The 14,293-nt window shown below is 36.4% G+C and overlaps 1 protein-coding gene across 1 annotated transcript; it reads left to right on the forward strand.

Annotated features, from left to right (window-relative positions):
* The first annotated feature begins 587 nt into the window (after positions 1 to 587).
* Positions 588 to 13,771, forward strand: LOC106889038 (translocating chain-associated membrane protein 1-like 1). Its single transcript, XM_014943687.1, has 11 exons — positions 588 to 762; positions 4,747 to 4,807; positions 5,476 to 5,594; positions 6,483 to 6,599; positions 6,694 to 6,752; positions 7,539 to 7,623; positions 7,919 to 7,989; positions 8,074 to 8,178; positions 10,275 to 10,418; positions 11,263 to 11,423; positions 13,521 to 13,771. Exons 1-11 carry the CDS (start codon positions 643 to 645, stop codon positions 13,592 to 13,594), a joined length of 1,116 nt encoding a protein of 371 aa, XP_014799173.1. The 5' UTR covers positions 588 to 642; the 3' UTR covers positions 13,595 to 13,771.
* Positions 13,772 to 14,293: the final 522 nt, after the last annotated feature.

A 14,293-nucleotide genomic window follows, 5' to 3' on the forward strand; every position in this document is an offset into this window, starting at 1 on the left:
GGGGGAAGAGAGGGAATGAGTATCTCAACAGCTTTTCGGCTTCTATCTAGTCACAGGAGAGGGAGCACAGCTCAACTCTGGATGGGGAAGATGAGGAGCCACTTCCCACCACCACCACGGTGGGACGCAATCCTGGGACTCGTGAGGAAAGCGTGACGTGAGGAGAAAGACCGGTGTGCCTCGAAGGCTTCGTGAGAGCAGAACTACCTGGGCGCCACCGGGGCTGCAGCGAGCTCAGCCGGCGCAGAGACGAGGCCGGACCGCAGAGAACCATGGCCGCCGGCTCTAGCGGCGGGGATCTCCTCAGCACCCAGCCGCGACGGCCTTCTGAGCAAGCCCCACCCACCCGCCTACGTGATTGGCAGGGAGCCGTGTCACTCACACCGGACCCCGTCTCCCGCCGCAAGTGCCCAACTGCCTCAGAAGCACCGAGTACTTAGAAACCGCGCTTCTAGGCCACCTAGCGATTTGTTGCCAGGACTGCCAATCATAAGCGCTCTTAGGTGATTGGCCGGATCCGGACGGGGGCGGGCCTTTTGGGCCGGCGGTGTTTAGGGTGCGCGAGGTGTCGGTTGTGGAGAAGCGGGACAGAGGTGTCGCTCCCCTTGATGGGGCTGCTCCGGTGTGGGGGCTCGCACCGCCATGGGGTGCCGCAGGAAAAAAAAAAGCCCAGCGGTTCTGAGCTACGAGTTCGTCATTCAGAACCACGCGGATATCGCAATCTTCTTGGTGATATGCCTCCTGCTGGGGTTCACGTTTGAGGTACCGGGGCGAGGGGGCCGGTGGTTGCCGAGTGGAGCAGCACCCGGTCCTGCTGTGGGGCAGCCGCGGCGCCCGCGGCTTCCCGCTCCGGAGCTTCCCCAGTACATCCCTTGGCTTCAGCCTCGCTGCCGGGCGGCTCTGCCCCAGCCCCTCCGGCTCCCTGCGGGGTTGCGTCCCTGTCTCCTCTACCCCGAGGCCGAACTCCGTGACGCCCTGCCCAGGCACCCCCTCTCCGTGTCTGGGCTGTCGTTCCGAGCGCAAGTGTCACTTGTCTCTGTGCTGTCCCGGCTCACGTACTCCCCAGTGCCACCTCTACTGAGCTCCCCTCTCACTGTGCCACCCCCTCTTTTACCTGCTGCTGCCAGGTTGCTGCTCTTCTCTCCCCTCCTCCCGTTTTCCTTCACCTCTGCGTGTATTTCATTCCTAGCACCCTCCCGTAAGTTCCCTTTTCCACAGTTTCAGTCTCTGGAGTTATAAAGCTCCTCAAGCCCCCTTGCTTAAAGCAGAGTTGGCTTATGTCTCTTTATTGTGTCTATTTACTTTTTTCCCCCCTCTGTTCAAAAGTCCATGTAGTAAAGTACTTAGAAAATCTGTTATAAAGCGGGTTTCAAAGAGTCTGTTATTTCTGGCATGCTTGACCAGATGGTAGTTAAAAACTACTCACCCTTTTGCACCATGCTCTGCCTATTGCTGCCGTTGGCTCAGCTCCCTACTGGTGGATAAACTGAAGAAATGTGGGATTAGACAGTCTCAGCCCAACTTCTGAGTTCCTCTTTGTATTTGAAAGTTATCATAAAGTTTATTTCCATGTGCAAGCTGCTTATTAGTTTCTGGTGTAATGGATTAGGCATCTCTCTTGGGCATCTTTTTCCCGCTTTTAGGACAAAAGCCTTGTGTGTGTGTTACTACATGAGTATTTTGTGTTGGTCTTGAGTATAGGATAAAGCTTGATAAACAGAGTTTAAGTTCTGGATAGACAAATACTTTACTGAAATATTATTGTTATTACAACTTAAATACTTTACTGAAATATTTCAATACTTCCCATCAGTTGGGTAAGATTAAAAATCACATTTTAATTTAAAAGTACTGTGAAATTCCAAGATAAAATATATGTGGATGTTCTTTTTTTTTTCTATGTATCTTGACTCACTTCTGAAAACATTAAAGATACTGGACAGAAATAAAGTAGAGAACGTAGTTGTGATGGTCAGTGCTTTTCACAGCATTTTATGCTTACTGTGGTTTCAGATGCATCTGTTGATGACAGATTTCTGCTGTCCATTTTCCAATGTGTAAATGAAACTTTTTGCAGTTGACTACCTGTTGAATTATTTGCTTGACTTACATAATACTATAGTAAATATAGGGTTTTCTTTTCTAGGTGGCATTCAATTGCCCATATCCGTGAGATCATCCAAAAAACCACCAAGTATGTTGAAATTACAAATGAGCATTAGCGTGTCATAAATTCAATTATAAGAATTTCTTTAAGGGGAGTTCTTACACGTAAGGTTGTATATTCACCTTAATTGTACTTTCCCAAATCTTAGATTTGCTGATTATTATGAGGTCTATAGAAGTGTGTAGGGAGATTCACTCTGATTCTAACATACTGAAAAGTGGCAGTAAAATTCTGGTGTTAACTGTTATTTTCTTTCTTCTTCATTCTCCAAGAATTTTATAGTATTTTATGCGCCCAATCCTGTTCTTATTCTTGACAACAGAGTGGGCCTTGTCTTCTAAAGAAACCTTTCTTTTAGTACTTATGGTTCTTTTTAAGCTTCTAGTATCATCTCAGAGAGTGTCATATGTTTTCTTTCCTCCCAGAACAATTTACATCATCTTTGTGTCTGTGGTTGTCTTATTTTACCACAGAATATCACTTCATGGGGCTCCTGTGCTCCCAGCAGACTGAAACACTTGTAGTATTACGTTGCGTGCTTCATGATCAAACAGAAAAGCTAACTTGCTGGGATCTAGTAAAGATTCTTAAAACCCTCTTCTCCCAAAGAGCATAAAATAAAGCTTATTCTCAGGAAAGCCCCCTAATAAAGGAGTCTGCTTGAAGTTACAAGGTGCTGCCTGAATGCCCTTCTACAAGGGAGATTGTTGCTGTGGGTCCTGAGTGATGGCTTACTGAAAGCTAGTGTGTTTTAGTTGGGTGCTGAATGACATCAATACCTATGTAACTATCTATAGTTTTCCTGTCTTTCCAGGAGCAGTTGGCAATGAATTTTTCACACTTCCATTCCATGAACTTTTTAAGTTGGTGTTGGTGCTCTGGCTGCTTATTCTGCCCATCAAGCACGCAGAAGGACTTCTGTAGCTGAGCAGTGCAATGTGTTAGGAAATTCATCTGTGTTAAGATTAATAGGGTTTTCTCCTCACTCCTGGTTTGCTGTACCAGTTTTAACTTGTACCATGTCAAATTCACCACATCAGTACCTTGGATGGCATGAGCATGGGACAGAGACAATAAACAGCTAGCAGTATAGACAAAGGCAGGAATGCTCCTTTTGATGGTAGTGCTGGCTTACAAAAGGTTAAATTGCTCATAGAACTGCAGTGTCTGAAAGTCAATTTTGTATGCCAGAAAAATTGGTACTTTCCTTTTCCTTAATTAATCTTCCTCTTAAAAGTACTCTTCAGTATTATGACTCCTCTGCCGCTTAATTTCACAGGTGTGCTCCCAGTGTACTGAAGTGATTTGCCTTCTCATCCCTTTTTTTTTTTCTGCTACAGAGGATCTTATTTTGCATTGTTGTGCCTCTTGCTTATTTGTAGATGGATAAATTAATGCTTGTTTTATATACTCCTGAATGTTCTTAGTTGCACTTTCAGAAATGAGATGGTGTAACATCTGAGGACAATAGCTTTCTTTTTTTGATTTATATTTCTTTGTTTTAAGTCATATCTAGGAAGATCTGTTTAGGAGAAAGTGTAAAAGGTACAAGAATGTATTTTTTTTACATCAGGTTTCAGACTATGCCTGTTGTAATTCTGATTTATGAACAAGATAACTGACTGCTTGCAAACATAATAAATGTATTTGCTATTGGCAGTGTAGGACATAACTCCATATTGCATATTTTTTGCAGCAAAGAAATCAGGCTTGTAGTTTTTTATTTTTTTATTTTTCCCCTTCCACTTATATTCCCATGTTACAGTTTATCACTCTTTCAGTTACATCAGCACAACTGTTTGTTTTTTAATTGTGCAGACCAGATAATGAAATGTTTTCAATTTAACTAAGCAGATGTATTTACCTCTCGTCCCTGGGTTGTAGGGTCATGCAGTAATCTACATTATAAATAGTTCCATTGCTACAGCTAAGGGCTAAATATACTGCAGCATGGCAATGGGAAGACATTTTGAAGAGGTAGGGATGGCTGAGTGTTGGGGAGTTTTGTTGGTTTGGTTTATTTTTTATGTTTTTATTTAACAAACTAGTTTTGCCACTGGAGAGAAAGTAACATAAAAGTACACCATTGGTTACTTAGTACTGTAATTTTGTAGACAATGCTTGATTTATCATACAAGAAATTGCTGAATCTTCTAGTATGATGTTTTGAATACTCTATTTATATGGACACTTAGCCACATTATCACTTTTTCTAATATCTTACAAAGTTAGGTAAAACTCCATTTGATTTAATTTGGCGAGTATTTCAACTTTGGAAATAAATGAAAGCCATTTACACTTCTAAACACTTCAAAATGTTATTTAGAACAGTGATTAATTTGACACTTAGCTAAAAGGAGATAATTCATGTCCTGGCCCTATGCAGTAAATGTTAAAGAATTTGAAACAAGGTGAGCCTCCACATTTGTGGGAGATGAATAATACTTTCGGGACCTCTTTGATTTAAATCATGTGTGAGAGAACATTTGTTGATGGTATAATCTTCTAGTTTTGGGTGTTTATAGTCTAGTTTATTTGAAAAATTTGGTACTTTTTCCTCATTTCTTTTTGAATTTCAGGTCTCAGCCAAGTATGCCATCGTCTTTATTGCTGTGCAGTACAGTGTCACTTGTACCACTGGTGAGATTAAATCAAACCTTTCTTTTTTTCTTTCTTCTTGTAATGCAAGAGCTCAACTATTAAAAATTAATCCCTTTTTTTCCCCATGACTTCAACTCACTTTTATAATACAATAGAAGTCTTATATTTAGCTGTCTGCTTTTGGATTTACTAATACTAAATTCACTGAAACAATCTGGTATCTCCTCTGTTGCTTGTGAATAATACTGGTTATGTTTCCCATAGTTAATACTGGTACTAACTTGCATTTTAATGTGTGAGTTTCTTTTTTTCCTACATATAGCTATGCTTCTTAAGATGGAATCTCATTTGGTCTCTTCCAAAGTGTAGAGGATAAGGTGTTAGTGTGTTTGAATTTGGGTTTTTCCTTCTTTCTTCTTCTCTCTCTTTTTTTTTTTAATTTTTTGATTGCCTAGATGAAAGATATGGATTGAAGCTACAGCTCAGTGTGTACTGCTTTCAATAGTGCATTCTAGTCTTATAGCTATATCATTGTATTGAATGAAAAGAAGATAAAAAATAATTTTCAAAAAGCTAAAACTTATAACTAGTATCCTGTATCAATTTGACATAGCTTTCAAGAACAACGGTCACTGCTCTCCTTTCTCAGTTGCACAGAGCACTTCTTCATAAGAATGTAAAAATACACTTTTTTTTTTTTTTCATAGATGGCAACAGTAAGCAATTTCTTTTTTATGAATCTGGTCCAAAAGACATTGCCACAATCTTCTTCTACATGCTCATTGCTATTAATCTGCATGCTGTAATCCAGAAGTACATATTAGATGTAAGTTTATTACTGGGGTATAATTTATTTTTATAAATGTATTCTTTTTAGCCATCAGTTGCTGACAGTTGTTATTCAAGCTAAGTGTAAACTATGGTACAAGGAGTGATGTAGCATTTAGAAGCCCTGTTATGATCGATCCTTTTGTTCTTTGACAAAGATGCAAATAGACCTTGGTTTGGTGGTGGTAGTGTTAGCTTAACAGTTGGACTTGGTGATCTTAAGGGTCTTTTCCAACCTAAATTATTCTATGATATTTTTATAATGGTGCTGCCTCAATTTAGTAATGGTATAAACCTCTGAGTCTTTCTTTCAATCAATATAACTTATATTCTGTAAAACAGACATCAAATGTTCGTGCCCTACTGAAAATATCTGTGAATGAGATTTGCTGCATTAGATTCGTAAGATATATTCAGAAGATTAACAAGGGAGCTCGGACTTCATTCTGTGCTCTTTTTGCACCAACTCAGTTGCAAAGTAAAATGAATTTGTTAAAGCCATTATTTAATAGTGTAAGACTGTCTTCTCAAGTAGGTCATCTGAGCCACAGAAGCTCAAATGGTTTTTAAATGTGCAAAGAAATTTGAAAAGTTGAGTAATATGACTCTGATTAGGGAGGAGGGGAGGGGAGGTGGATTTTGTATGAATACATTATCTGAATATTTTCCACATGAACTTTACCATAGTGGTGAGTCTTATTGAAGCTAATTGTCATACAAAGTGCTGATCAAGGTCTTAAATAGTGGGAGCTATGTATTTTGATTGAGGAACAGGAGATCTGGGAAGAAAAAAAAATTGAAAAAAAATATTCAAGAGTGAACACTAACTCCCAAATAGCTTTCTTGTCTTAGAAATTACATTTATTGATCTTATTTTTGTTTCTAGAAAATTAATAGATATCTGCATTTGTCAAAAACAGAGCATAGCAAACTCAATGAATCGGGACAGCTAGCAATTTTCTACTTGTTTTCATGTATATGGGGAGCAACTATTTTGATTGCGGTAAGTCAGTCACTCTATTTGCTGTTTTTATTAAAAAATAGACTTAAATTATTAAGAATCATTTAAGAATTAAATCAATGGCCTTTTTCTTTAGGAAGAATTCACGATGAACCCAATCTCACTCTGGAAATATTATCCCCATTCTTATATGCTGTAAGTGTTTTATTTTTAATTGGAAAAAATCTGGTATTTCTAATCACTCAAATTTTAGGGAACCACTAATAAGGTGGTGACATTGCTACCTTATGGCAACTAGATGAAAATACTTTCTTCTGCTTGAAATCTGCCAGCTGTTTTATGGAAAGGTAGTTTTTGATTAATTGAACATCTATCCAAGAGATGCATTTTTCTTACCTTTCTTTAACTTCAGCATGGTAGCTGAGTTAAAGTGAGAGTTTGCAAGATAGACTATATAGTAGAATGGCTGATCTGTTTGATGCTAAAACATGTTTGTTGGAGACTGAATTTTCAAATTAGAGGGGATTTATATCTGAATTAAAAACAAAACAAACAAAGAAAAATAAATCCAAAACAAGCTGACTTATAAAATCTTATTGTTTGTCGGGGTCCCTTTTCCTGTTTTTTCTCCAGTGAGTGTGACAGAAGGAAGCAGCATAATACACAACTTTCAGGAAGGGAGCTCCACTGCTCACAGGATAAACTATTTCTGTGTGTTTGGTTTTTTGGTATTTTCTCTTTCCTACTGTCTCAAAAGGTGATTCAGAACTTGCAACTTGCTATCAAGAAGATTATGGATGCTAATTCAAAAAACTCTCACCACAGAGTTGTCTTGTATTTGCAGTTCCTGTGATTTGGGAATCATAAACTATAATGAGTCAGAATGAATCCATTTACAATAATTAAATAAAATCTTGTATCTCATGTTGAAAACTCGAAAACTCATCATCTTGTTTTTTCTTAACCTGAATTATTGTTTAGTTTTCAGGTAAAATTCTTCTATATTTGCCAGATAGCCTATTGGCTTCATGCACTGCCGGAGCTATACTTTCAAAAGGTCCGAAAGGTATGGAGAGAAGTTGTCAGTACAGTTAATTAAATATCTGTTCTTTCCAATTTTTCATACATATCTACATATTCATATGTGTATATTCAGTTATTTATATACTACTTATATATTTTAATTGCTTGCACTTCCTATCTAATTTAGTCTAGGTGGTCTGTAGTTTTTGATTCAGATAGTCTTTCTGGAAATTTGTGCAGTTGAGTGAAAAATAATCAAACCTAATGAATGCTATGATTTTTCTTTGCATGATATGGTTAATCTGTAACAGCATTTATTGTAATTTTTCTGATTTTAGGAAGATATTCTGAGGCAGCTATGTTATATTTGCCTTTACGTTATTCATATCTCTGGTGCCTATATATTAAAGTAAGTATTTGCATGTCTGTTTTAAATAGATTAATCTATTTTCTTCATGATTTCATTAACATTTCTAATTTTTCTGTTTTATAGTTTCCAGCATTTGGGGCTAATTCTGATGATACCTCACTATCTAGTGGAATTCAGTTTTCATGCCTCACATCTTTTCTACTTGAGTGATAAAAACAAGCAAAAAGGGTAAGTCTTGCATGTATTAATTACAATTCAAAACTTCGCTGACGTATCACGCATAACTGAATTTGCACATATGTAAAGTACTCCAGTAGTAAACATCACTTCTTTAATGTCCACTATTACCTGCTTTGAAGTCACAAGCAAATCATTGTCATTACATAGAGTCAAGGAAGCAAACACATCACTTCACGATCATCATCGTAAGGTTTTGCTGAAGCTTTTGCTAAAGTCCCATCTCAGATACGTGTGTGTTGGCTTCTTATTCTGTAAGTTACCTGTTTTCTTAAATGTTCATAAATGTTTGTACATAGGGACACTTGTCTTTAAAACCAGATAGTTGAAGAAGTACTAAAAGCAGCATTCCCTGTGAGTTCTTGCAGGTCTTTCTCCTTTTGGGTAAGGTGAGAAAGGGAAGTAACTTTACAGCAGAGAAGGTAATGTCTCAAAATGTGTAGTTGATAAGATGTCTTCAATTATACATCCCTTGAGTAAGATTCTCAACTATTCTGAAAATTAATATGTAAAAAGTAATGCATTTGAGAATGGAAGAAGATATTTAACTGTGAGGCATTCTGGGAAGGATTGGATATGTTTCACCGTTTGAATGTGAAGGTTCCAGTTTGAATAAAGCACTCTTGTCCCATATATGTTTTCTTGTCTCTTATCCTTTCTTCCTCTTCTAAGTGACTGCCCAATCTCTGGAAGAGATTGTCACGAACGCCTTGCTTTCTTTCACACAATCCCTTACGTATAGGCAGCCTCCCTTGAGGCAGTGTAATGCTGCTGCTCTTCTTTTCACAAGATTCATTTCTGTTGCTCCTCAAAGCTAAAATTTTAAATAAATTTTAAATAAGTGTGCTGTATGTTCTTTGCAAAAAATCAGTGTTTACCAATGCAAATAGAGAAACTGTGAGGAAGTCAGCTTGTATGTCATATTTAATTTAGAGGTTTTTGGAGCTATGAGCTCATCATCATTACACACCATCCACGGAGGCTCAATAGACTGATCAGGAGAACATAATTTCCAGTCTTATGAAGGCTCTAATGGTCACACAAGCAACTATGTTTTTCTTTGGCTGGAAATCAGTTATCCCATGTGCAATATTACCTCAGTTTAAATAACTAGAAATGGAAATTTGTTTTCATAGCTAATGAATTGCAGAAGTATTTGGGGCATTTTATTTCTATTGTAACATGTAGCAGTTATAATGTAAACTGTGGGAAAAACACAATGTTAAATACTAGGTATTTTTTGTAGCTCAGAATTTATTGTTTCTTCTTATAGTTTTATATCCAGACACTGCAGCTTTTCTCAAAAATCTTTTTTGGCAGAGGGTGTGAAGAGAGTTGCTTTTTAAGCAGTCTTGCTTATACTGTGAGAGATTTGAAGTACGTTTTCAAGTTTGAAATCAGTTGAATGAGCTGTTGGGTTTTTTTTTTCCAATGGGAATTTTGGAAAGATACTTTTTTCAGATTGTTAGTGTCTTATTTTAATTCATTCATCAGTTACACAATATGAAATCTTTTTCCCGTAGAAATCTTTATGTAATGGCAATAATAATACCAATTTTCTAAATTAATTACTATCAGCTGAATGCAACTGTTCTTCAGGGTTTTTTTGCACATCCTATAGTAAAAAATTCTAGATGCTGAAAATCTGTGGGATGGCATTTTCTCTGTTGCCTATGAAGTGAAATACTTTCTCTTTTTGTCCTATAAACATCTGGCTGTTAAACATATAAAGAAAATAAACATATATTGTATTGATTTTCCAACTGTTTAGTGAATGTATATTGTACCTTTACCATCAGCTTTCTGGCTTTATAGCATCACCATTACCTATAAATGGCTTACAGCATGAATGACAACTTGAGATGCATCTTTGTAATTCATTATGCTTTCTAGTCAAAATATTGTGAAATGAGGCAGATCAAATGTTTGTGGATGACCACGTTTTTCTGTAATTATGGGTCTCCTCTGTGGACATTTCCCTATCATTGCTGAGAGAATTTTAATGCAAAGTTCTTTGTATGTTTGACTTTATTGAAAAGAAATGGACTAAAAGGAGAAAGCACATTAATTTCATTATTTTTTTTCAGATTTACCGTCTGGGCTTTACTTTTCATATTGGTGCGTCTTTTTACCCTAACTTTATCTGTACTCGCGTTTGGATTTGGTCTGGCAAGAGTAGAGAACCCAGGTTTTCCAATAGCAGAAGGAAACTGCAGTGTACTCCCTGTGAGGTATAACAAGGCTAGTAGACATTCATGTATAATGTGGCATTTTAAAATATCTTTTAATAAAGTAATCCAGATGATAATATGTTTCTAAGAATTTCCCTGGGTGATGTTTTCCTCTTGAGTTTTTAAGGGAAGGGAAGTTTTGTTCTTTTTTTCTATCTTCTTTTCACCAAAGTAGTAGAATAGAATTTATGGGAACAGAAAAAAAAAAATAAACCAAAAATAAACTCTTTTTTAAATTCTAATTAATTGTTGATAATTACCCAAAAAGCCTGGGATAATAATCTCTTTAAACTTTTTTTTTCCATATGTCTATGCCAGACATAGTATCATTTGGTGATAATTTTACCCAGAATTTTTTAACTAATTATTTGTTTGGTGCCTTCCTAAAATATTTTTTGTCTATCTTGTATTCTTGATGTTGATTTTATTTTTTTTTTCCTCTTTCAGCATAAGCTCATAATTTTAAATGTTTATCCTTATAACTTAATGCCTTTAATCAAGTATGTGGGAGGGATTTTGAATCTACATGATTTCTCATTCATAGGCAGCTTGGTAGGGAAGGGGCCTTAGTGATATAATTTCCTATCAGCCATTGAAATCTATGGTCATAATTCCTTGATAAGCATGATTCCCCCTAGCAGTGAGCTTACATACAATTTTTATTCACTTTTTGTGTGACACACCTTGTCTTGGGTAAAGCCTTCTGGTTTCCCATGATATGAAAATTTTAATTGTTTTGATAGTAGACTTTGGAGGAAAAAATAAAATAGGTACAGATTTGCAATCTATTAATGGTGAGCTGAAACTTGTATCTAACTGTCTCCAAAATCTCAAATCTTATTAGGATTGGCTGCCTGAGTGTTGTTTGTCTAACACAAGTCTGGATGATGTGGAAATTTATAAATTTTCAGCTGAAGAAATGGAGAGAGCATGTTAAGAAACAGATCCCCCCCCAAAAAATAACTCCCAGAAAGAACAAACGAACAAAAAAGAAACCATACAGAGGTCAGTGGCATATTTTTTTAAGTTGTTTCTAGGTCAAATGTTTTTATACCAGATGCCTCATCTTATATCTTTCCTTCCTGTAATAGAGCAAAAACATCTGTCTTCTGACATGCAGAGAATATAGATAATATTGTAGCTTCTTCAAACATGAGGGCATGTTCTTCTCTAGTTCCATATTGCTAAGAGGACAGCACACAGAGTACTAACTGTATGAAGTGTTAGCCCTGACTAATCTTCAGGACTATGCACTCAACTCTATGTTAATCTGAACTCAAGGAATATTTCATGAAACTGAGTTTAATAATTCCAGGGTTTTCTTTCTGTTTTAAATCAGTCTTTTACAATACCACTAAATATTTTTTTCGATTTAACAACAGGAAAAAAAAAAGCACCATCTGAAATCACTACTGCATTTCATAAATTCTGCTTTTATTATGTTTCAATGAAATTAAGTTTGTTTGTTCTATATAAAGACACCGTGTAAAGAACATGAAACTCAGTAAAAAAGAACTCCAGAGGAACATCATAGTAGCTGGCAAAGGACAACTAATGGAGAAAGGCTTTTAATTAAATGACATTGTATAATTTCCAAATTCCAGTGTTATATCAATTAAATGAGTTAAATGGGAGTTATGAGATTCAGTAGAGTGAAATTTCATATGCCCGTTACCATATATGTAAAACACTGGATAGAGTTATGTATGAAAGATTCAGAATCACTTCTGAGATTTGGGTAGAGGTTTGAAAAGTGCGTTTTCTTGGGAATTTTACCACAGGCTGGCTCTCTTTCTGAAGTTGATCTTTATGTATTAGTTTCTACCAAGAGGGTTTGAAGCTCTTCACATTCAGAGATCACTAGCTGAGTCAGCATTAGCTGAAACCAATTGGAAGATTCTAGGCTGTAATGGTGCTCATAACATTTTTTTCTTTATCATTTCAGAGCAGCCTTTCTGCTCTGAATGTAGCTGCAGGTGCTTTTCTTTCTATTTTCTTGCATATCCTTCTTTTCTTTACAGATTAATAACTTCATTGCTTTGCTGTGTTGTTTTATGAAATTAGTGCACTTCTTAAGTTCCCAATATGATTACAGTTTGGAATAGCAGAAGTCACACTGTAGTTTGAGTTCACGTTTGCTTCTATTGAGCAAAATGAAGAATACCACAGATATTACAGCTCTCTGACTACAACATGAAAAGATATTGTATGTTGTTTATCTGTTTATCTTATTTCTAATTGCTGAAGTATTCACACTTGTAGAAATATTCTGAAGGAGAGCTCGCGTTCCACTGAAGCCAGTAGTTTAGTTGCAGGCCATAAGTCGTTACTTTAGGCTCCTTGAAGGTAAATAGACTTCTCTTGTTCCCCAGCTCTTAAGTTGAGAATTCAAACTTATTTGCAGTTAATGTGTCTGTACAGTGGTTAGGCACAACTGACATAGCATACCAGCAGTATAGGAAAAGAATATATATTTGAGGTTGTTAGGTGTGGAGAATTATGTAGCCAAAATAATTAAGTTCTGATTTAATTGGCAAAAGAAGGACTAGAAGTTAAGTGTACCATAAATCCTTCATAAACTATTGTTTGCTATTTCTCATAAGAACAGACAATTTTAATGTAGTAGCATGTTTAAAACGAACACAAAAGGATATAAAATATACAAAAATTGTTGAAGTAAATTCTGCAAAAGTATGATCTGAGATTTAATTCCTGGGGTTCAGCCTGGCAGTGGCTAATAAAACAATGGTCTAAATGCAAGTTAGACCTCAGAAGTCAGTAAGGTTCCCCTAGAACCTGAAAGGAAATATGTTGGTAGGACTATTCTGTATTTGCCCTGTTTTTAATACTAAGCATCTGTGACTCCTAGAGATAGGAGACTAGTCTTAGAAGCAACTTTTGTCTGATTCCTGTTCATATCAACTTTGTACAGGCAAAGTTCCTAAAACATTTTACGTAACTAACTCCAAGTTAATTTCAACTGAAGCAAATACTTAAGCTTTTTTGATACTTTAAAAAAATTTTTTTCCTGGTCTAGTTTCTATATTTTTTCATGTGAAGCAAAATTGTGTTTGTTTACTGTGCTTTAATTTAAAATTACAGCCAACTCTGTCAATGGAGCAGCAAAACTAAAAGGTGGACAATCACCAAGAATAAGAAAATCAAAACCAGTATGAGAATACAAGCTAGTGTCAGAAGACAACATTTGACAGAAGACTGTGTCTTAATAAATTGACACTGCAGAGCTATTATTTGTATGTCTTATTATTTCAATGGACACTATCAGGTTATATGTTAGCAATATTTTTGTTAATAACCCTACATTTCACTTAGCTTTAACAGAAGAATTGAACTTCCGGTTCTGTGATCAGAACTTATTACAGTTCTGTAATATATGCATTACAGATGCTTCAGAAAGCTGTATAAATCTAAGTTATCTGTATATTCATTTGTTTTTACAAAATTAAAATTCCACACCAAGAACATCTAACCATGTTTGTCTTTTCCCCGCCCCTTCCCTCACCAAGAATGTTTTGTGTTTATTCATCTTACGTGGAGCAAGAGGTATGTCTGAACTAGCCTGGTAAAAAAGCAAAAATGTTCTATACCTGATTTCTCTCCAAAAATTACAGATTTAAAGAGGGCAAATTCTGACAAAATGTCACTAATCTTCTTTCAGTATAAAGGTGAGACTAACGTTTAGTAAAGATGCAAATTGTGTGCCTTGGGAAAATGCTAGACTGCCAGCTGGATTTTGCGAGTGGGTATGTAAAAGTTGTTTTATCTCCTGAATATTTTTTTAAAGATAAGATGAAGGGCGTCTTTTAGACAGTGCAGAAGAGCTTATGTTACAAACCTGTGTATCAGTTTTTGAA

Source organism: Calidris pugnax, unplaced genomic scaffold (genome assembly GCF_001431845.1).
Source record: "Calidris pugnax isolate Ruff unplaced genomic scaffold, ASM143184v1 scaffold118, whole genome shotgun sequence".
Taxonomy (NCBI): Eukaryota; Metazoa; Chordata; class Aves; order Charadriiformes; family Scolopacidae; genus Calidris; species Calidris pugnax.

Bases quoted from the DNA above. Each gene is read 5' to 3' on its own strand.
- LOC106889038 (XM_014943687.1), top strand. From the start codon at position 643: ATGGGGTGCCGCAGGAAAAAAAAAAGCCCAGCGGTTCTGAGCTACGAG. The intron at 6,600-6,693 runs GTAAGTCAGTCA...CTTTTTCTTTAG, and splicing joins GAGCAACTATTTTGATTGCG to GAAGAATTCACGATGAACCC. The intron at 8,179-10,274 runs GTAAGTCTTGCA...ATTTTTTTTCAG, and splicing joins GATAAAAACAAGCAAAAAGG to ATTTACCGTCTGGGCTTTAC.